Source organism: Aphelocoma coerulescens, chromosome 4 (genome assembly GCF_041296385.1).
Source record: "Aphelocoma coerulescens isolate FSJ_1873_10779 chromosome 4, UR_Acoe_1.0, whole genome shotgun sequence".
In the NCBI taxonomy this organism is placed as follows: domain Eukaryota; kingdom Metazoa; phylum Chordata; class Aves; order Passeriformes; family Corvidae; genus Aphelocoma; species Aphelocoma coerulescens.
Genome location: NC_091017.1, coordinates 18,502,740 through 18,526,774, shown reverse-complemented (window position 1 = coordinate 18,526,774; position 24,035 = coordinate 18,502,740). Strand labels below are relative to the sequence as shown.

Here is a 24,035-nt window from a genome sequence, read left to right as displayed (position 1 = left end):
TTTACTTTTTTTTTAACTGCAAGGAGAAGCTGAACAAAGGAGTTCACTATCAGTTCCATAGCTATTTTGCTTGTGTACATGTTTGCTGGTAGTGCTTCTCATAATATGGTCGTGAGATACTATAAACAACCTTGTGAAAGGAAGAAGAGCTTCCTTTCCTACCAACAGCTTCACTGACTTGAACCTGTCAAAATCTGTGTTAATAGCTGATTTGTTTTAATAAACCTGTAACTACTGGTCGATCTGTCATCTTTATAAACACAGCAAATTCTTGCCCATAGCATATGGATTGATGCCAGTTTGTTGAGTTTATTGATGTAGAGTCTACAACATTAATATAGATCATTATTTTCTTAGCCTGAGTTTTTCTGGAGTAGGTGCTCAAAATTCTTTATCGTCATAGTGAACATTTTGTATTATTTATATTTGGTGGGTTCTGTTAATGCTGGAGAATTTTTGTGACTAAGGGTTGAACATGGGTTATTGCTACTTGTGATGCCATGATGATTTTTTGCCTTTTCTTGTATACCCCTTTTATACCTTTTTATAACTTCCGTATTCTTAGTGGCTTTTTGCCTACATTCTTGGACTTGTTAAGTCTCCTAGCTTAACAAACATTTTAGAAGCTTTGTAGTTAGGGATCAAAATGCCCCAGACCCCAAGGTCCTCTCCAGAACACATTCTGTAAACTGAGATAGACCCATCCAGGGGAAGGTTCCTTGAGGAGGGGAGCTCACTCGAGCCTCTCAGTGGGGAATCTTTGATAGATATGCTAATTAGTAAAACCTATAATGTTATACCAGATCTTCTGGGGGGGCATTGTGGTGTGCATTGGGGTGCATTCCAGCTGGACGTGTGCACCTAAGGATCCTTCAAATAAATACCAAGGTAAAATCCCTTTTTCCCTTCTAACCATGTATGACTCTTGATTTTAAGACCGGGAAAAGGCATCACTTGAATACTGCATGCAAGGAGAAGAAAAGTGTTATTTAGGCTTACATCAGTCTGTTTATTTCCCAGGTAACATGCATGTGTCACTAGCAGAGGCTCTGGAGGTTCGGGGGGGACCACTACAAGAAGAGGAAATATGGGCTATTTTGAATCAAAGTGCAGAGAGCCTTCAAGAACTATTCCGAAAAGGTAAGCGTTTTTAAAGACTGGTGAATACAGAACTGGAAACGTCTCGGTTATGCTCAGGTGCCATGAAAGTAAACTGCCTTGTCCTTCCTAGGCTCTAAACCCAAACAATAACTTGCTCCTAGGTTGTCTCTGGGTAAGTGCCTCGCTGCACCCCAGCCCAAAGGTTGCTTTCAACCATCACTTCATGTTCTGCCAGAATCTGCGGCATATCCCGTTTCTTGTGGTGGTAACTTCAATTATTTTAGACTCATTGGAGTGAGCTGAAAACACAGGAAAGAGGTGATAAATAAGTGTGAGACCATTGGAGCACTTCAGTACTGAAGGGGACACAGAAATGGGTACAGTACTGTGCAGTCATGACCAGTGTGCTCTGAAGAGATTCAGTCTCAGGGGAGGCAAAGGTGAACAACAGAAAACTTGACCAGAGGGCTAGGTATGATTCCCCAGAATGCAAGTGGCAACACCTACACGCTACTGAGAGGAATGTGGTGTTGTCTTGTACTTCAAAGGAGTAGAAGTATTTCTTCTCCCTCCCCCCTCCCACCTTAGTAGGCTCCAGGTTGAGCATCTGAAATACTGCTAATAATACACATTTTAGCACTAGGTCTCAATATGGAACCTTTCCCTTTCCTTGTGTTTTCGAAACCCTTTTCTTTAAAATCTGCAAATCCTTAAGGTCCTTCCCTCCTTTTCTTGCTTTTTTTTATAGCAATAAATGCTTAACCCAAATACTGAACTTCAGTAACATCTTTAACTTGTTCTCAGATAAAGTATATATTCCCATGATGCATCCTAGTATTTCAGCACCTTTGTGGGGGTCGTCCCCTTGTATCTAAGCATGTATATGTAAGCTTATTCAGTTTTATTAATGAAAAAGCAAAGGGTCACACTGTGAAAATAGTCATTGTTTTGCCACATTACGATGCAAAGGGCACATCTTCGTTATTGAGGGAAAAATGTTTTGTATTTTTTGCAAGTATTTGATGTAGAATTTCATTAAGATTCAACATTGAAGTTGTTTTGGGTTGGTTTTATTAAGATTTGGTTTAGACAATCTGTTGAGTCAGATACTGGCTCTGTCTGATGCATTGTGCAGCCTCTGAGACTGGTCTCAACTGGACTGTTGGATACTTTATAGGCTCCAGAGAAGGCAGATGTGGGCAAAAACTGCTATATAGTGCTTGATTTCTGATCAAGCTTGACTTAGCTTTACAAATATGAATGTTATCAACTTCTCCAATGTATTTTTTGGTAGGTGAGTTATAGGTAGTTTTGACATCCCATTCAAATTTACCTTTTTCCCTTTCCCCGTGTTCTCACAGGCCATGTGTAGTAAAAAGCGTTCCCTATTAGGAATGCTGAGTTTATTGTTGCAGTTTGACCAACTGACCTGTCCTGCTGCTTCTCATACTGCAAGAAAGGGAAAGCTGGCATCTGCTTTCCTCTGTCTTTCACTCTTTGTTGTCTCTTGGAGACAGTCAGGAGAATTATTTCTTTTAAGAGGGCAGGTTGTTAAGACCTTGACTTAAGAGGGATCTTGAATGATTAGAGGTTTACTCTTGTAAACTTTACAGGAATTGACACATGGAGCTCCATCTTTTAATCCACCTGCAAGATCACAGTTGTATGAGCCCACAGCGGTGAAACCACTTAAAATTTTATCCTAGGTCTAGATTTTTTTTCCAGAAGGGAGTCTCCACTGAAAATAAGAGCTCACCCTTTCTTGTCCTGAGAGTAGTGCAGAAGATTATCATAATTTCTATGAAGACTGCAGGCAGGCATCCACAATGAGAACAGTCAGCGCTCCTTCAGAAGAACAAGTACTGAAAGATGAGAGCACAAACCAGAAATCTGCCCCAGGACTTCTGATATGTGTTTTTAAGGCAGGGGAATGTTTGCCAGCAAGGACTGGGTAAGGTGGCAGAAGCTTCTGATCTTGCTTCCTATCTGTGAAGACCAAAACACAAATTCAGATAAAATCAGTGCCAGAAGAATCTGTCTCTTTTTTGGAGGTGAAGCTGTTTTATTGAGTTGTTTTTCTGCTAGTTCAGCAAACTATTTTCAGTTGCATGCTCTTAATTAACCTGGGATATAGCCTTTGGTAAAATGCACTTCAAGAGACACTCAAATGAAAGAGCTTTTCTGTGTAGCTAAGGTTGATAAAGGTAATCTAATTCCTCCCAGCAAGAGTTGGATAACCAGACAGTCTTTAATGAAGGTTTGTCTTCACTAACGAAGCAGTCTAGAGACTTTTTTTGTCATCTTGAATATCAGTTTTTGTGCTGGGTTGTAAAGGTGTCATGGACATGCAGGAATGTCCACGTGGAAATGTGGAGGTTCCTGTAGGCTTGTCTGACTCAATTTCTTTCTTTATTTGTGGAGGACTTGTAGCAAACGAGGAATCCTAAAGAAATCTTGTTTTCCTTGGTCGAATTTCAGGCCCATTTCTTCCATGGATATGGCATGGAAGAGCTATTTTATGGCAGAGGGTGAGTTCCTAAAATTTTTCAGAACTGACTGATCACTCCTGGGCAGAGGGCAATAGGTCAAGCTTTTAGCTTCTGCAAGATCACAGCATGTTCAGCCTTCACCAGCTCTCAAAAGTGTTCTTCCTTCCTGTACGGAGTCCTGAAGTCCCTGAACTTGCTGTTCTGTAACAAAATATAAGCTTTGCTGAGTGTTTTGTTCATTGTTTCTTCAAAAAAATTAAATAAGGCATATTGGTCAACAGCCTGTGCTCCAGCTGTTTTGAAATGAGGGGGATAAAAAAGGCCATGGAAATAGTCAACTCTTAAACTGCTACCTGTTGGCAGCCTCTCCACACCAGTCCAGGAACCACACAAATTTAAAGGATTTACCAGCCCAAGTAATAATTCATTTATGTATGTAGTCCTGGTAGTGTTTTGGTAGTTTATTTCAAGTTGGAAATCTTGCTATTACTGTGTCAACTGAGAACCTGTTCTTCAATTAATTTCTTACTTAAGCTAGTTTCTGGAAATTAGAAAAAAATGTCCAAAGCAAGCTTCTGTTACAGATTTGATAGCTTCTTGATACATAAAAGTTGTGCATGTCTTTTAGTGAGTCTACTTCTCCATCAAAGCACTGAATAAAAGAAGCACAGGATGAAAATCCATTGTCTTACATGGTTAATTGCATATCATATCATGTCTGATTCAGCAACAGATACAGAAATGTGCATATTTTTATCCCTCTTTGTATTTACAATTCTAACAGATGTTGAACTCCTTAAAAATACTGCACAAATTTATTTCTATCGTTATGAAAAATGAAAGCTTACATTGAATTGCCCAGTTGCTAATCACCAATTCAGAAGATCAACTCTGGTACCTGTCTTGTCAGCATATTATAAGCTGTTAAATGAAGGAGAAAGACAATCTAGGACTCACTTGCAGATCTGACATCAGTTGCACTGGTGATGTTGAGATTAATCTGGAGATTTGAAAAGGCCGATACCAGACCTGCCCTTCTCTTACATCTGTTTAATTATCTGCAATAACTATTTTGTTGTTGAAAGGGTGTATCAGCTGTTTCAGACGTGCTGTATCTTGCACTCAGAACTCCATGAGGTCAAAGGAACAAGTCTTTGAAGTAATCTCAAATGTGAGTGTATAAGCGTAAGGAGAATGCTGTGCTCGCTGCTGCTGAGAATTATAAAACAGGCGTCCCTCTAATTTGGTAGGTTTAACTGGAAAAGATTTATCTAAGCTTGAAAGTGGGAAAGCCTTCATATGTCACTTAAGCCACTCCCATTCTAAAGTGTGCATTGAGGATTCTGAAAATAATTGGATCTTAAATTTGGAGACATGTATCTAAAGGAAGGGGGAAGAGAAGGGGGAAAGTGAGTCTGATATTAAAAAGACAGGTTGAGCAAAGAAAGAGAGTCTTTGCAAGTTGAATGTCTTACAAATTTGTATGTGGGAAATGATTTATGTAAAGAAAAGTTGTATCATCTGAAAGTGGATGTGAAGAAAGAAGATTATGGTTTTCAGGGACCTGTAAATCTTGTTGACAGTCAAACTACTGTGGCTGGTTAGCTTGAGTAGGTGTAATGAAAAGAAGGAAGGCAAAGTGTGAAATGTGCTGATGGGGACTAGTGGTCAGTCCAAAGTAGTCATAGACCTAGTTGGGATGGAGCAGGAAATGGATTGGTTTGGTTGGCAAGAGGAAAAATGCAATAGGAAGGAGTAAAAACCCAAATCCTCATTTTCTAGCTAGTCCTTGTTGGCAGGCAATAAATGGTTGCTTTTTCCCTTTGCCAGTAACTGTTAGAGAATGATTTTTTTTTTTTTTCTCATCATCTGGTGACATTTGATCTTTTGGTTGCTGAGAAGGAGAGAGATTGAGTTTTTGTAATTTTATTGGGATTTTAAAAATTTTTAGTTTCTGTTCCTCATCCCTTCCTCCACCCACCCTACTCACACCAAAGAGGCTTGGTGACTCCAGTCATTCCAGTGCACTCTTTGCAGAGCTCTGCTGGATGTAGTCAGCACGACAGTGTAGCATGGTGTTAGACTGACTGTGGGGCAGCTCAGGGACAACACATGTGATCTCAGAAACTAATTGTTCACCTTGTTTCTTGCTCCAGTATCCTCGGGAAAGAGTAAATTTCAGTTTTCCAAGGGGTTCAGTATCCCATCAGAGCTCTCCTATCCCTTTGTGCCGAAGGGAAAGGGAGCAGAGACGCTGCAGTGCTGCTTGCCCTGCACACCAGGCGTGCAGGGACATGCTGCACCAGCCCAAGGAGGAGAGGATTTACAGCATAAGTGGTCCTGTGTGCTGGCATAATCCTGGCCAGGCTGCAGATGAGTCAGTGGTCTGCCTGCCTCCAGCCTGGCCTGAGCATACACATTTTCAGGGTCCTTTGCTCTAGGAGAAATTTTATGTGTCTCAGTGAGGGCTACAGAGGGAAGCAAAGATGGGTGTTGAAAATCTCATGTATATTTTTGGATTGTTCTGTGCTTTTTAGAGATTTTTGTCGATGTGTGTGTTCTGTGCTAATGGTTGAGGCCTAAGAGAGAAGTGGGGGAAAAAGATCCTGAAGGACTGACTTGAATTGTGACTGTAGCTTGGGAATTCAAAATTACCTGCCATCAATATTGTAAAATAGATCCATTTCAAATATTTGTATTCATGTCCCTTATAATGTGGTGGGTCTTTTTTATCTTAGGCTATTTGTATGCTGTTAAAGCACATAAAGGACTTTTTCCTTCTCTCATTTGTTTGGCAGATGCTCTGTAGCTGAAGATTATTTCTGTTTTTATTGTGTTTAAAGCCAGTTCACTCTCTCACTTTAAGTAAGACCACGCTATTTATCTCTGTCTTGGCATTGTTTGATATACTGTGCTCTCACAAGTGTTTTGTTACCGAGTTGCATAGTTCTGGAATTAACTCAGAAGGCTGGCAGCTCTAGCACAGTTGAAAACCTGTTGGATAGAAAATTGACCAGGAGCCATATCCTGAATTCCAGTGCTTTTAGAAAAAGGGGTTGGTTTTTTTTTTTGTCATTTTCCTCTGTATTTTCAGGAGTATGTTACCTTTACTGCTCTTGTAAATTCTTCTGAAAGCCTAAACAGAAGATGACATAAATATTATCATTGGAAGATAGTTTCTGTTGTTGTCTTATAGTTGCTGGCTATTTGACACATTGCATCTTTGCTACTTTTTTGTTAAAGTAAGAGTAGCGTTACTGAAAAGTATTTTCCTAGGTAGATCTACCTAGTTGGAGCTTTGAGACAGTTATTTTGGTTTATGATGCACGCCTTAAGGAAGAAACTGGACAATTAATTGTTTTATCCTCATCCTTTGTAACAACAGATTCGATTCCCTGGAGTTGGGATGGGGCAGTATGATCTGCTATGTTAGTTGCAAGCTACTAAAAGAGGAAGCTAAAAAAATGTCAGTAAAACGAGCTTGGCAAAACCAGTCCCTTTTCTAAACTTACTGTTTGTCACATTAATTTTACATTGCTTCAGGTCATGAAGATTCTTGAGTGGGGGTGGATCAATAAATTCAGACTCTATATCTGTAGGGGACAAATGCTTTAAAGTTTGTTGAAATTAATATCGGGAAGACTTCAGACTAATTGTGGGAGGGGGTTTAATTGTTCTCAAAACTAAATCAATTTTTTGTCTTAGTATGTTTCAGAATATGAAGAGTTTTTATGCATTTCTAGTATTATACAAAATGTTAAATTAAGATTAAAGCATCTACATTTCCTAGGGTTCTTGAGTTGGGACTTATAAGCAGAAATCTTACAATATTTTCAGATGTTGCTGGTTTAGGGTTTTTATATCAGTGGTGAATACACACAGAAATGGTGAAAAATCCAGTACTTACCCACAGGATAATTTTTGAAAGCGGCCATCTAAGATAGTCTTCCTAAAGATGTTTTTGGAAGCCTTGCTATATAATGTAGTATTTTCTTGTTACATATAGTAGGAATGGTCTGTCCATCTTTATGTTTCTTTCGTTTAGCATCTAAACTTACTGCTACAACAGTGAACAGCACTTACTCTGTTTGTTTCAAAGGAAGTGGGGTTAGAAAATTGAAGGACTTACTTGGTAGATCCTTTTACACCTGATACCTGCAAGCAGTAATTTAATACATTTCCTAGGAGATTAGAAATATTCTAGATTACAAGATAGGTCAGCAGTCTAGGAACCAGCACTGTAGGAATATCCTGAGATGGAGAGTGGAAAATGTTAGTGGTGATGCTGAAGGAGGAAATTATTATTCTGCTGGTTTTCCTTACAATATCAAGGGAAAAGGATGTATCATTCAAACATGTGTTTCCTCACATCTTGGATATATTGTGCAGCAGAAGACAGAGATATTGCCTTTTTGCCTATGAAAAAATGAAAATTAACTTTTAGTTTTACTTAGGTAAAATCCTGTGCCTCCTTCAGTGAAATTGGGTTGATTCATGTTTGAGTTGTAGAAAAAATATTTTGACTCAAGGAAATGGTCTTTATTTTTCCTGCCTTTTTGTGTTACAGTAGTTTGACAGCAGTATTATTGGACATCAAAAACCTATCTGGCAAATTGCATATTCTAGATCACTTTTGGTTCTGCAATTTCAGTGCTTGTTTTGATATTTTCAGGCATTTTTAATTTTTTTTTTGCTTTAGACTAAAAAGGATTTCTGTGCCACAAAACTCTTCTGTTTTGTCCCCTTCTGTTAGCCACTCTAATGAGTATTTTCCTTCTCCACTAACGTTGTCTACTGTCTTCAAAACATTGCTGCTGCAGTAATGCTATGATGGTATAGGAGCAAACTCCATTCTATTGTAGGAATTAGCATTATTGACGTGCACTACAGAAGGGGAACATTTTATATGTCAACTGTAACATAATTGAAATAACTTTAGGACAGGAAAGATTTGTGAGTATTTTAGCAGGCTCTTCCTGAGCTTGCTGGTATGAATAATAGCAAAGAACAGTCATAAAAGATAGGTGTTACTCCTCAGTGTGATTAAAATTGAGGTGGTTGTTGTGGTTGCGAAACACCGCAGGTGGAAAAGGAAGCATGAATCTATTCCACTAACAGTATGTAGGCTGATAATAAAAGAACATCAAGCAAGGGCATCAAACAACATTGCTTCATTTTCAGGGTGGTTTTTGTTTTTTTTTTTCCCTTTTCAATTACAGCTGATCCTGCTGCTCTGGGATTCATCATTTCTCCGTGGTCTCTCCTGTTGCTTCCATCTGGCAGTGTGTCATTTACTGATGAAAATGTGTCCCAACAAGACCTGCGAGCATTCACAGCACCAGAGGTTCTGCAGAACCATTCGCTGTCATCCCTGTCAGATGTTGAAAAGGTAGAGTGCCTCTTCCTTGGCAGACAGCTCTGGTGTTTTGCTGTTGATCCCTTCACAAAATAGCTTTAAACTGTCCTTTTTATCTCCCCATGGTTTGTGATTCGTGTAATTTCTTTTGTGAGGAGGGGAAGGATCCTCCTACTTTGTTTTTCCTGGTAAAAGTGGAATTATAGTTGTATGCAGTTGTGAGGAAGAGTCTCTGCTGCACCTGGCTGTGTGCATACTTGAGCAAGGGCTGCACAGAATTTCCACTTCTCCTTTTTAACCCTTTCACAAGGGTAAATGTTCAGACAGATGATGTTTGTATATGTGATCTCCTCCAGGTCATTGACAGGTACAGTTAAAATTAGTATCTTCTCAGCTGTGCTCTTAAGAATTTGTTGCAAATGGTAACACTTTCCCCAGAAAACCATTGCCTTGGCTTAGTCAAAGATATTTAGCAGTGGGAGTGAAAAGGAAGCTGAGCTATTTCTATCTCCTTGGCTTCCCTGGATTAATAATCCTTAGAGGGAAGCTAGCCACAGCCAGTGTTGTGATCTGGGAACAATTATGGCATTTGGCAGTGTTCCTCCAGGAAGAACAGCTCTTACTCCAGAGGAAAGTGGTATTGGCATGGGTAGCTGTTGTGTGCACAAGGACTATTAAAACATGTATTTCTGTGTTGAATATTTGGTGTTTCCAGCTTTTTGTATATAGTCAGTTTTCTTTAGGGCTCTATCACCAAATACCTACTGTAAATCCTCTGTTACTCCCAAGTACTTTAGACATCCTTCTTGACCTGCATATTGTCAAAATTAATGGTATGATAAAATACGTTTACAGTTTTATCTATGTCAAAACTATAAACATTTAGAAACTTAGGCTGAAAGTTAGAGAAATAATAGAGGAATAAAAATAACACTGACATAATGAAGACTCAGGTTCAGTTATGGAGGATGCAGCTGCCAAGTTCTGTAGTCATACTGCTGGAATTGTTTGTTTTCTTTCAAGAGGGACAATGCTTTTGAAGACAGTAATGTTACCTCTAGTGCCAACTCTGAAGTTAATGTACAAAACAGGCCTTTAAAAATGGCAGAAAAAATAGTTTTGAAGGGACAAGCTTGTGACCTTTGTCAGAGCTGATTGCATTCTTTGCTCTGTGCCAGTATTCAATATGCTACTTTTTTTCTTTTTGAAATAAATGGAGGACTGTTACTATGAAAAGCCATGCTGTGATGTTTCTTAATCTTTAGGGAGGAAACACTCAGAGGGACCTCTGTGGCCTGTAGATGCCAACACAGAGCACATCAATAGGCGATGACCAAATGCTGGCACTCTGTGCGTGTGCAGCGCTAACTAACCCTCTCTGGTTAGGGCTGTGTGAATTTCTTTCCTGGTGTCAGCATAACCTTGCTTGCTGCATGGAAGGTCATCCACCTACTTCCTTATGTGGAAGAAGAAAGCTCCCTGAAACATAGCTTTGTCCAAAAACCAGAATCCTTTTATGACTTTATTAGTTGAAGTTTGTAGGGCTGATAAATAGCTTATACGTGCATCCCTCTTTTTTTGACTGCTTCCCTTTGCATTCCTGTTAAACTCTGTATCAGGTGGTACACTGGTTATTTGTAAGGAGTATGTTGACTTCATGTTTCTTAGATCACAGAATCAGATCTTGCTTTGCTGACTGTGGTAACTTTTAACACATTTAAACTTTTTTTTTTCCTTCTGTCACAACTGGCTGTAGTTCACTGAATTCATTTACTGGAAATCATTGGTGTTTTCGTTTTTGATTGTTCTACTAAAAGCTGCTGAAGCAGAAGAATACCTTGTTTTTTAAGGCCTTGGATCAGACAGTGATGGGGTTGCATTTGTCTTTTCAGTTATGATTGTATTTGCTAATACAAGTTAAAAGTGTGTTCACGAGAAATGCTAAAAAAAAATTATCGTCAATAAGTGAATACCCTTTTGATTCCAAGACACACAGTCAGCTTGAATCCAAATATGTGTGAGGTAACTGCAGGCTTATTGGAAATAGAGTAACCAAACCATTCAATATTAGAATGAAGATTGGTTTGGGAAATTAATTTCATGTTGATTTATATATTGTGGAACATATTTAAAGTATCATAGTACAGAAATTAATTATAATTTTTGAATAAATGCTTTTATTTTGAAAGCTGTTTTCAGATAGATTAGTAGAGTAGCATGTTTTAGTTTAGAGGTCTGATTGCACATAGCATTTTTGGAAATAGCTTCAGTTATTTTGAAGCGCAGAATCATAGAATGATGGAATAACCTGAGTTGAAAGGGCCAAGGAGTCATCAAGTCCAACTCCAGATTCCAAAGAGGGCAACCCAGAAATGAAATAATGTATCTGACCATTGTCCAAATTTTTCTTGAACACTGACAGACTCAGGACAATGACAATGTCTCTAATTAGAAGTAACTAATTGTATAATAGTATTTTCAGTTGCTGTTCTTGCGTTATTGGGGGACTGAAAGAGTTGGTGAGCTTCTGGTTTTGTTTGGGGTTTTTTTTCTTGATTGCTTTTGGGTTCTTTTGGGTTTTGTTGGCTGTTTTTTCTGAAAAGGTTTTTTTTTGCATTCATTACTGCCCTGAAAGCATGTTCACCTCTTTCTGCATAGCTGCAGTGTATCTTGATATGTAAGGAAGACTTTGTAGCATTTCAGTTGAAAGGGTAATGGATAATAAACTAGATAAAGAGCAATTTTCTCAGTATTTGAAAGAGAATGTTTCTGCTTGAATGGGGCAGTGGTATTAACTGAGAACCCCTGATGCATTTTTCTGACTGCTGTCCTAATCTGTTCAGATTTTTGTCAATTTATATATCTAGAACTTAACTAAGATGTTTTGCTTTGGTGAAGAGGCTGACTTAAGTGAACTTTTATTTTATCTCTGTCCTTGTAATTGTTGTTCATTGCCTCCAGAGTTATTCAATAAATTTGTTGCTTTAAGTAACACAAATATTATTAATAACATGGTATAGGGAGCTGTCACTAGTGTACATTACTTACACAGTCCAGAAAAACTGTGCTTTCTTTCTACGCTTACCTGTTTTGTTTTGACAGTCACCTACAGAGCCAGCATGTGCTTGTGCTCTTAATTGTGCAGTATTTAAAGGTTTTATTCCCTGTACTGATCAGGGTGTATTATGTTGAAGATATATTAATCATTAATTATAATGTGTAATGGTTAATGTATTTGTACCTTAAAATATCAGCTATAGATTAAGGTACTGCTTTAAATGTTTATATTGTTTTGTTCAGTCCTTCTTTTTCCTTTGATCCCAATCTTAGTGATCTCATTAGGATAGCCCCCTGCTTGAGTCGTGCTACGGTCTGCCTTACTTTCACACTCAAATTTTAAGGATCCTTGGGCACAACCATGCAGTCTTTACCCCACACCAGGCTGATTGCATGGATTACATGACTTTCTGGCTTCAATGTGAGATGAAAGCTTAAAATTGAACAGAGAAGATGGGCCACTAATTAGATGCAGTGTGTTTTGTAGCAGTAGGATTTACTTCTCTGAACCTCATGTAAAGGAGAAGTGGGATTTGAAAGACAACTGAGCTTAAATACCAGAAATGTATTTATAAGCAAAATGATAGTTGCTAGTTGCTCTCCTTTAAAAGTCTGCTTTGCATTTCCATTCCTGTTCAATGAGCTGACAAGTATCTTGTGTCTTATGGCAGGTCCATATTTATTCTCTTGGTATGGCACTCTTTTGGGGAGCTGACCACGAAGTTCCTCAAAGTCAGGTAAGTTTGGATTTGGTTTTGTTTAATATTGCAACTTCAGACCTGATATCATTGGACTGACTCTGCATTTGAGTTTACAGGGCAGGGTTGTCATACTGAGACACTTAGGAGCAAGGTGCCTTTCCCAGAATGGGTCAGGTTGGAGGGGACCACAGTGGTTCATCTGGTCCAACCTTCCTGCTCAAGCAGGGTGATCCCAGAGCACCTGGCACTGGATTGTGTCCACATGGTTCAGTGAGGTGACTCCACAGGCTCTCTGGGCAGTCTGTTCTGATGTGCAGTCACTGGACAGTAGAGAAGTTTTCTTTCCTATACTTGGAGCTTTTTCTTGTGAAGTGTGGTGTTGTCTTGCAGGGAGAAGGTGCTGATAGTACATTGCTGTTAGTTTCCATGAAGATGTATCTGGCCTAGTCTAGCCTGTAATGCCACAGGCTGAAAGACAGCAGTTCAAGCTGCTGACAAAGGAGAAAATAATTTGTTTTGGTTTAGGCTTATATAAAAACAAATATTGAAGTAACACGGTTATTTTACACATAACAAAACAACTTGTTCTCTATGCTGCCATAGCTTCTGTGAGTCTGGATTTGGCACATATAGATACCTACCTTTCACAATGGCCAAGAAAGGGTATGAATTGTTTGGAACAGGGAGTAGACTCTTGATATTGACTTGTCAGTCAATGCAGATGCAGTTGCAGACTGCGTAGAGCTGAGTGTTATTGCTCAATGTGGTTATTTTACACACCCAGCAGAGCTCTTAGACTGTCTTGCCAAAACTGACTGAAGATAAATGTGATTCTTTATCTTCCTGAGTGCTCCTTCCCTGCCCCCAATTAAACTTTCAAAACTAAATATCTAAAAGAGTGAAAATAAGATGAAATGCTTCTGAAAAAGCATTTAATGATGGACTTGCAGTTGTGGGAGAAGCAATTTGTGTTTCATATTTGGGTTTGTTCCTACTAGTTGATGTTATGTATAAGACTAAGAAAGGAAATTTTGAAAGACTTCAGCATTTTAGGCGTTCGGTTCCTAGTATTTTCTTTAACAGAGTGTTAGTTGGGATCTCAGTTGTACTTACTTGGAAGTAGCTGCCTGAATGCAGCTAAGTGAGGTAAAAAACTTTGAAACTCTGACTGTTAAGGGTACCTGTTTATAAGGCCTACTGTGCCTGTCCCAAAAGCCTTAGTGTTTTCCTAGATACTAGGGCTTTTCTCTTTCTTTGCTTTCCTGTCTTGCAGGAGATGAGAGGAGCAGTATTCAGCAGTAGTAGGAGAGTGACTTAAAGTAGGTAGAGATAGGTGTTGAGAGGAATGTAGGCACGAATTTTAGTCCCTGTTCTCTTTGTTTCTTACTTTGGGGTTAAGAGTGTAGCAACAGTTCCTCAGTAGTGCAGTGGGAAGGCATCTACCTGTTAATAAAAGAGTATTTTCCCAAAGACAGTGTGTGGGGGGGATGCCTGGAAGGAATTTGCCTTTGGGATGTTGTCAGGTGGATCCTCTGTCCTGTGGAGTTAGTGTAGGCAAAAGGACAGTCTTGTGTATGGCATTACTTTTGAGTGTTAATTTGCATGTGCAGATTTTCCCTTTTTTTTAATACGTTTTCTATATTTGTCTGCCTGCATTCGTTAATGAGCTGCTTCTCTGCTGGGAGTGTGGCTGAACATGAGATTCATATCTTATTCACATACGTGATTTTTATGATTAGTTAGAAGTGATAAACAGATAGATGGGAAAAGGCTACATTAATTAAATCAGGGTGGTCCAGAGTGCCTTGTAAAGGCTCACCTTAAGAGTGCTCACATGGGGAAGATTGAAAGATTGCAATTGTTTGAAGCACTCTGTGATGCAACAAGCTTGACAGTGTTTGTGGGTAACCACCCACTTTGGGAGAGTTGCAGATCAGAAAGCTCAGGTCCCAAGTGCCTGCAGCATCTGAGAACAAGTGTTATCACATTGCTGCATACCCTGGGGAGTGATATTCCACATGCAGTGTGCTGCATTCACTGAATGGGGAGAGCAGAAAGACATCTGGAGTTACTTTTTTTAGACTGTATGGGTGTTGTCCTGCAGTTAGGAAGCTCTGCTTCGTTAACCAGTGGCTTGGTTGTTTTATTCCTTAATTTTTGTTGATACTGTTTGGTGATGTCACTAGAATTTGGAAATGCTAACACATCTGCTGCAAAATATTGGTGAGGTGAGGAACTGTAGAAAATGAACACAGAGGGTTGCTCAAAATTATTGTAATGAGGATTGAGTTTTATACTCGTGACTGGCAGAATGTTCAAAATCAAGGAATAAAACTTCCTCTGAACCTTTTCCCTTTCATTTTATTTTTACTTTTTCATTAAGCATTTGAGAAAGGAAAGCATTGGTGTCCTGACCTTACAGATCAGGCAGCTTATTTAGGCCAGATCGTTGCAGAGGAGTTGAATCCAGAGGCTAAATGCCTGTCTCCTGTTCTACAGCCACTATTTTTTCCACCACCTAGGTGGTGACTTTCAAATTGGCACTCACATAATGTAGGCAATAAGTCTCATGAATAGGTACTGTACATTATTGAATGTCTTTTGTTTCTGAGTGTTCCCCAAGTCACTGCTAAAACTGATTCTCCTGTGTCCCCTGTCCTTGTTTGTCACTAGCCTATCAAGCTTGGAGACCATCTCAACAGCATTCTGCTGGGCATGTGTGAGGATGTCATTTATGCCCGTGTGTCTGTACGGACTGTTCTGGATGCCTGCAGTGCCCACGTAAGGAACAGCAACTGTGCCCCTTCTTTTTCATATGTGAAGCAGCTGGTCAGACTTGTTCTGGGAAGCCTGTCTGGGGTAAGTCTGTGTCAGCATTTGAGGAAATAGTAAAGGTGAGCACGAAAAGAGCAAAAGTGCTAAATCACAGTCACTCTGCAGTCATTCTTCCTTTTGTTTTGATATGTTGCAATTTTGACAAGGGTGAGTGTTGAAAGGAGAGAACTGCTTCTCTCCCCATGTAGCAGTCTGTTCTCTTGACAATTCCTCCTGGAATATGCATTCACGAGTTTCTGAGGAGGTCATTTCGTGAACTGTCTTCATTAAAGAAAGGTAGGAAGAAACAGGAGAACAAGGTAATGAACTGTAGGGCAAGCCTTAGACTTGTTGCTACTTGAAATGCTTCAGAAATTATGGCTGTGAGTTTACTTTATCTTGAAGTTATGCTTGACTTTTGGGGAGTTGCTTATTAACAGAAAGAGGGACTGATTAGGCAGTGTGCCAATTCTCTTGCACTTCTGCTCAGCTCTTGAGTATGAGAATTGTGGATGATTTTATTGTCTAATAATGACCAAACTGTTTTTAGAAGTGAAAGAAGTTATACAAACTCATCTCACAAAGTTACTATTCCTGATGGGCAACTTCTCTCTTCACCTAAACCATTACAGCATAACTTCAGAATAGTTAAATAATATTAAGTAAATAAACGAAGACCATAAATTGTCATAGAACCATAGAATGGTTTGGGTTAAAAGGGACCTTAAATCTAGATCCAACCTCCCTGCCATGGTCAGGGATACCTTTTGCAAGAACAGGTTGCTCAGAGCTCCATCCAGCCTGGCCTTGAACACTTCCAGGGAAAGGGCATCCATAACATCTCTGGGGAACCTGTGCCAGTGCCTCACCACCCTCACAGTAAAGAACTTCTTCCTAATAGCTAATCTAAATCCACTTTCAGTTTGAAGCCATTTTCCTTTGTCCTGTCACTACATGTTCTTGTAAATAGTTTCTTTCGATCTTTCTTGTAGGCTCCCTTCAGCTACTGGAAGGTCACAGTTAGGTCACCCCTAAGCCTTTTCTTCTCCAGCCTGAGCAACCCCAATTCTCTCAGCCTTTCCTCATAGGAGAGGTGCTCCACTCCTCTAATCAACTTGATGTCCCTCCTCTGGACTCACCCCAGCAGGCCCATGTAAAAATTGGGGTCTAGAGAGGCAGCACTGAAATGGCATGAAAAATGTTTAATTTGCTGATGCTTCCTTTTCTTTATAAAAAAAAAAGTTATGATCTAATTGTTAGATAGTTTCTTCATATATCTGTTTGGAAATGCTTGCAGAAAGCGAGAGTTCCCTGCATTTGTCTAATATTTGACAGCAGCTGATTATGCCAAGCTTCCAGAAATAGTGCTGAGCCTGAGCTCCATGAAGCATTGTCTAGTGTGTGAGGTATGTCTGTCAGTCCAGTGCTCCTTACTGTAGTGTCTGAAGTCTTGTGTAGTTGCTGAGTGGAATTAGTTTGTGGTTCAGTGGAATAAAGGGCTACAGGGCCTTCATCAGTGTTAAAGATCCAGTTTTAAATCAGGCCACAAGCTATAGAAACAGCCACTTTGGAAAGTGAGTCATTATTCTCCAAGTTGTTGATGGTCATTTCAGCTTAGCACATTTTCTTCTTTCCCTCCTCTTGTTCTTGTCAGCAGGCTTTCAGGGAGTCTGGGGTTAGTGCAGCAGACTGATCCAGACCATCCTGCCAAAGACAGTGACAGTGCTCCCAAATGCTTGTACTGAAATCCAGTGGAGACCTGAATCCAGCAAGTGGGCTCACATCTCCTGTCCATGCTCTTAATGAAGGAGTGGGACTAGCAGTTATCCACTGCTGAAGCTTTGCTCATTTCCCCTGCCAGTAACCTTTTCAATTCTGAATGTGTCACTGCACTGGCTTTGCAAGAAGACAAGAAAAAACACAAGAGTTGACAGAACAGTGACAGCATAGCTGTGCTGCCAGGTTTTTGTGCACCTTAGCCAGCTATCCCTGCTGGTTTTAATGTTCAGTGCTCTGTATGTGTGCTAGAATTTTTTAAGTTAACAAGAAAAATGTATAAATATTGGTTTTTTAGAGGCAGAGTACAACTTACTATTCCAAGGTTGGCATGCCTCTAATCTTGATGGGCCTTATCAAAAAGTGGTCTTATCTCTGTAACTGGTCATTTGGTGGTGTCTGAAGCACAGCTGAGAGGTCCCATTTGAATGTTTTCATTTGCCATGTTAATATGCCTTGTAAAGGGCAATACAGCCCAAGGCTGATTCAGTCTGTTTAATGTTAACTGAGTTGTATTTTAACTGTGAAGTCTGCTTGATTTCACCTTCCCTCCTCTCAGCTAAGCTGCTGTCCAGGTTATGCTCCCACTATATCAAAAGATCTCACTAAAAATGTTTCATTGTAGCAAATAAACTCTTCTTTGAATGATTATACATGTGAAAGTTTTTCCTAGGGAAGTAGTGATTTAAAAAAAAAAGGTTGAGTGAAGAGTTAGTGGGAGTAGTTAAGCCTGACACATGAAAGGAATGTGCCTGAGGGGCTACAGAAACTCCTCACAAATGCCTGCATGTGATTTGACATGTGCAATAAGTCCTGTGAGGGTACAAGACAGTTCTTCCTGTTATACAGAAAACTCATCAGTAGAACTAGGCAAGTTCTAGTCACGTTGTAATCATGGAAAATGGTTTTTGAGTGTTGCTGTTCCTTCAGTTTGCTGTAGGGGTGGAATGTGTTTAAGTTACATGCTTGTGAACTTAATTTATTCTTAGTGTTAAAAAGGTTGACCAAATGTGTTGTAAAATAATGCACAGACTATTCAAACACGGATAATTCTAGGGGATATTCTCACTGATTAATCAGTTTTTTATTAAAAAGTTTGAATGCCTGTGCTGCACTTAACTGTTTGGCACTGATTAATATCATGCATTTACATAAAAACAATGCTTGTTTCATACTAATATGAGCTCTTCCAACATTTTGACTTTATGTTGCTGCCTTTTTTTGCAGATGGATCAGCTGTCTTGTAATGGAGATAGAAAATTGCAGCCAGACAGGAGCCAGGCTATTCGGGAGAGGCTGAGGGGAAAAGGGCTTCCCACAGGTAAGTGCTTCATTGCAGCCTTGTGGAAGACCAAGTTTGGGTAGATTTTGCAAGCAAAGAAATCAAATAGAGGAGGACTTGCTTACATTCACAAAATTCTCTGATGGTTCAGTGTCTAGCTAAATGTTGATGATGGTGACAGGAGAATAATGGTTTCAAGAAAATACTTGTCTTTTTTTGTTTCAGTCCTTATGGTAGGAACAGATTTTAAAGGTTCTTGGCCAAATACTTTGTTTCTGGAGAAAGGAGGTGCTGAAAGTCGATCAACCAGAGGAGCAGGAAGTAGCTTTTCCTTGTTCCCTCTTTCCTGTGGACTCTGCTCTCTCAACTCTAATTGCACAAAACATCTCTCCCTGCTTCCAGGGCAGCCCTGGACTCTTTTCCCTGCACACAAAGCTTTTTTTGCTGCCTTTTCTTTTTTTCTGAAGAGAGGTGATATATGTTCCATCACAGTTCTGCTATGCTTTGACAGTGTGAGGTAGATATGGAGGCCAGGTAGGGCTGTACTTTACTTCAGGGAAGTAAGGAAAGAGGAAACTGGGAGACCAGGGAGGAGACAGACAGTTGCTATTGCCACTGTGGAGGAAAAAGGATAAAGTGATGTAGGTTGAATGCTGATGTTTGCTGTGGTTTTTTGTTGTTTAAAGTCATAGATGTTGTTGTTTAAGATCATTGGCAGCATCAGCTCTGTGCTAGGCTTTTCAGACGAGAGGATATATTCTTCCAAAAGGCTGGTCTCTGATTTTTCTGAAAGAATTGTGGAGCTGAGGTGGAGCCTTTTATAAGGTATCAGCTTGGACCAGTGTAAGTCATTGCAACAAAGATACATTACTTATGTGCTTGAGTTGCTCCTCAGTTCTTCAGTTTTGTGTCAAGCAACAGTGCAGGGAATTGCAGGAACTGAAATAACCCATGGAGCTGTCAGTGACAATACAAACTGCAAAAGTTAGGTACAAGTCTGGCAAAGGATTGGTGGTCTTCCTTTATTGATTCTTTTTTTTTTTTTCTTTGAGATGAGGCTAGATTAGGCTACTGCTTGATATAAAACACTTATGGCAGTGGTTGTCAGCCCTTCCAGTACGGCACTATGTGTTCAGGAACAGTTTCTGGTACAAGCTGTTTCTTCATTTTCTGGCACAAATTCACTGTTCTGACTGCTTTCTCAGGGGTTTTGTTTTCTTACTGTTTTTTTTGTTTTATTCTTCTTCTTTTACAGAATATTTCTATAGCAATAGGGAGATCTTTTAGAAATACAGGATTTGGGACTGGATCAATCTAGTTGACTGGGTTTGTAAACCTTGTAATGTCTGCCTTTTCTGAATTTTTTAAGCACTTTCTCAAAATAAATTCTTTTCCTGGTTCCCAGCAATTTTAAAGTTTGAACCAGAACCTTATTATTCTGGCTGTTAATTTGGTTTTTTCTTTAATCCTATGCTTCCCTGTCTCCAGTGTTGTCCAATAAACAGTTTCTTTATATACTTTTGTTCTTTTGCCAGTACTACTTTATTCCATATTTTTTCAAGAACTTTATTTAAGCAGAATGCCTTACTACCTCAAGCTTTTCATTTCTATACCCTCTTTCCATAATCTATTCTTCTTTTTATTCCATAATCATATTTAACTGTGTTTTGGTAACGATCAAAGTATTTGTAAAGTTTAGGAGACGTAGCAGGGTTGTCTTTAAAGTCTGTTCTCATTGCATTAGCAAATTCTGATTATTCTTCTCTATGTTGTTTCTAGTTTTCATGTTCTCTGATACAACTGACCAGTCTTTTGCTGTTTTGTTATTCATTTTCTTAGAAGATCTTTAACTTCTTTAAAATGTTTGTGGTTTAAGGAGTTTGTTTCTTTGTCCATTTGTTTTCCTACCCACAACTTCGTTTAAGCTTTTTAGCAGATTTTTCTTTCTCCTGAAGTAATGCTTGTCCCCAGTGTCTTCATTATATCTTAATAAAAAAGCTTTGGTTTTAGGATCTACTAAATTTTGAAGATTGCTGTAGTAGCTCCAGCCAATATCTTCATGGCTTTCTGGGTCAGCACTAGGGTGAATAACATGTAATGTCTGAAACTTTCTCTGAGGACTCTCTCTTTAACTCAAAGGAAGTAGACTAGATGATCCAATTGCTGGTTTTTTACTGTATTCTCTAACTTGAAAAAAATGTTGTGGCTAGAATGTTTTTTCCTCTTATTCCTGGCAACTGAGTCCACTTGTCTCAGCTGCTATCAACCAGTAAGTTCAACAGAGAGTTTTAAGCAGCCTTGGTCAAAATGACCTTCTGAAGGGTTTCTCTTTTTAGGTAACTTCATATTATCTGAAGAGTTCTAATTTAACAGAATCTTTACTCAAATAATATTTATGGAATGAGAGATACTGATAACCCCCAGACTATAAAGTTGGCTGAATAGCCCTCGTCCCTTAACACCTGTTCCTGTGAAGCTCATTGAAAGTGCTTGCATGTGTAGAGTGTTACAGATAATGTGTGACACCCCAGGGAAGAAATGTTTGTGCATCACTGTTCCAGTGCAAACATTATATTGTCTGCATCATTGCAAGCCTGGTCTGAAAGGTACAAGTTACTAATGAGATGCTCTTGAATACTTGACTTTTTCTATTCTTTTCAAGATGAACTGTCAACCAGCAAAAATTGCTTTTCATTTACTTCGTGGGGTTGATGGTATTTTGGTATTACAATTCTGTCTTCCCCCTATCCCTAGAAGCAGAAAATATTTTTCGTATTTTCTGGTATTTGAGTCTTTATTTTCATAAAAAAAGATAAATTGACATCACTTATTGCTTTGTTTAATGTTTTGCCTGACCTGCTTCCACTCAACCATTTCCAGTTTCTCTGTATCACATCTGTATCTGTGGAACTAATTTTTCTCCTTTTCCTTAGAAGTTTTACAACCCTCTTAGCTTCTCCCAAACCTTTCCTGATTCTACTTCTGTTATCAGTCACTTTTCTTAGTATGCCTTAATAGCACCATCTTCTCTTTATTTCAATCTTAGATACATTGCTTTGTCTCCACTTTGCTGAGACCTCAGGGAATTGTAAACTACAAAACAGAACCCCTCAAATAACCAAACCAGCTCTAGCTGTTTTCAGTTCTGTTTTTACACTGATGTTAAGTACACTGAGTCATGTGTTTGGAAGTAAGTGAGGGCCCAGTGAAACTGGGTGTCTGATATTGATGGGAGACAGCTTGTGTTTAATTCAGGGCAGTTCAGTGCTTGTTATTTCTTTTCCTGCAGTGGTGTGTTGGTTTGCTGGTGCAAATTCTGTCAGTAACAGCACAGATCAGCTGCCCTGGGGGCACAGCTTTAAATTTCTGCTAAAGTGAGCTATAGAATGCAGGGCTGATTATACTGGTTGATAATCTCATACATTGAGGAGCCACAAGTAGAAGGCCAGATGAAGGTTTAAGAAAAATGTTACAGTAAAAAAAAAAAAAGTTGACAAAATCAAAACAGCTCAGGAGTGCCCATAGTCCTTTTGCTGTGTGTAGCTGGAATAAATGCCTCTTACTCCAGTTGCAAAATGGCAAACATTTAGAAGGTCAGGAAGCTACTAGATAGGATTATGATTTTTGAGTGCGTCTTTCTAATGAGTGAGAAGTTCTTTGAGTCATCCTTTACCCTTTTCTTGGGTTTAACTGCCTCCGAGAACATGTTTTGGGTCAAGTTTAGCACTGGGATGATTGGAGGGGGCGAGATGGTGCACATAAGGATGTGTATAACTTTACTAGCCACTTCCCCAGTGTATTATAAGTCAAGTAAACACACTGATCTGAACTCTTTGCTGGAAAGGACAGAAGACTTTTTCTGAAACTCACCGAGATGAAGTTCTGTTCAGTTGTTGTGAGAATCTTAGAATTCATAGTTACTAGAACAGCTGTCATATGGAGAAAGAAGCAGCATAGGGGTATGGTATTTATTGAGAACTTCAGAGTATTGGAAATTTACTTGGAGCATGTAACTTAAGGTAGCTGATAAATCGTGCTAAGGTCATGAATATAGAGATGGTTCAGTAAGAGAGATGTGCTTCTAATTGGAGAGTAGCCAACTAATACCTTAGATATTTGCAGTCTTTGAAAAATGCTATGATTTTTCCTTTATTTGAATTTCATTTTTATTAGGATCAGTTTTCCATACCATGTTAATCCACAATTATGATTGCTGGGACTTTATTGTTGACTTAGGATAAATGTTTTGAAATTTTTCCACTTCACATGTTTAAATCAAATATTTTGCTCTCCTTATGTAGTTAGCTTTGATATTTTCAGCTATTCATTTCCATCTTTATGTCTGGAAGATGATTATTAAATTAATGAACAGCTTTGTGTAATATTCTCCCCAGATAAATGTATTTTTTTGTCTCTTCTGTGACTCACTTTCTGTGGTTATCTTGGTGAATGAGTTTTACAGCAGGGCTGGCTGCAGAAGTAATTTATTGTAAATTAATATTACAGAATGTTTGCTTTTAGTCAAGTCATACTCAGAACACAGTGTTTAGGAACTGACTTAGCCAGCAGAAATCAAAGCAATAAGACCTGTCATGAGTCATCTGAACCAATGAGTTACTTAATTTTTTGTAGTTAAAACACTTTAGACCTTAAAAGAGTTTTTACATCAAGAATTATATGTGAAAGTTACTTGATTGGCTTCATAAAATTCTTTTGGTATGACAAAAGATTAGGTAACTGTCAGACTCTTCCAAATATAAAGCAAGAATTAATTCACTATGTTACTCTTTACCACAAACTATTCTTGAAAAGGATGTGTAGGCTATTTAGTGCTCAGTTGGAATCTCCCTAACTTGTACTTGCCTGGAAACCTGCTTCCCAGACATCCAATACCCAACATCCTGTTTATTTGCAAAGTTCCAGTTTATGTTGATGATCCACGAACACCAAGGACAGACCTTTGCCAGAGATGTTTCATCTTCTAAAGAGATGCAGCTAACAGGTGTCTTGGCTTTCCTACCATGAGGATCCCTGATTTTAACTTGACTTTTACGATGTGGTAGACTGTCACAAGTCCAACTTGTATATTATAATGTTACAGTTGTGTTCTGACCTTTGTCTCTGCCAAAAATAGGTGTCACATGAATGAAGGCTTGAAATGAATTTAAAAGATCATTTAGATTCACCTTAACTGTACACAATAGGAAGTATTTGGAAATACTGATCAAAATTGTGGATGTTGTTCAACTCCCTGTTCAATTACACTGCATGCACTATCAGGTGTAACAAAATTGGTAGGTGTTGGAAACTGAATGAAAAATGCTAAGGCTAAGTGAAGCTGCTTTTAATTTTAACAAGATATCCTAGTGTTTAATTACCACTCTCCATAAAAACAAAGCAAAAAAGTCAACAAAAACCTCTCAAATAAATTAAAACGTACCCTTTTTTCTTTTGATCCA

General features: G+C 38.9%; 1 protein-coding gene across 11 annotated transcripts in view; it reads left to right on the top strand.

The window, feature by feature from the left end:
* Positions 1-24,035, top strand: part of PTPN13 (protein tyrosine phosphatase non-receptor type 13) — a 114,533-nt gene that overhangs the window by 25,382 nt on the left and 65,116 nt on the right. For all 11 annotated transcript variants that reach the window (XM_069012896.1, XM_069012904.1, XM_069012903.1 and 8 more), the window contains exons 2-6: positions 1,021-1,140; positions 8,810-8,979; positions 12,675-12,740; positions 15,378-15,563; positions 18,522-18,615. In XM_069012896.1, coding sequence (XP_068868997.1) covers positions 1,026-1,140; positions 8,810-8,979; positions 12,675-12,740; positions 15,378-15,563; positions 18,522-18,615 — 631 coding nt within the window. In that variant the 5' untranslated portion in view covers positions 1,021-1,025. The remainder of the gene's footprint in view (positions 1-1,020; positions 1,141-8,809; positions 8,980-12,674; positions 12,741-15,377; positions 15,564-18,521; positions 18,616-24,035) is intronic.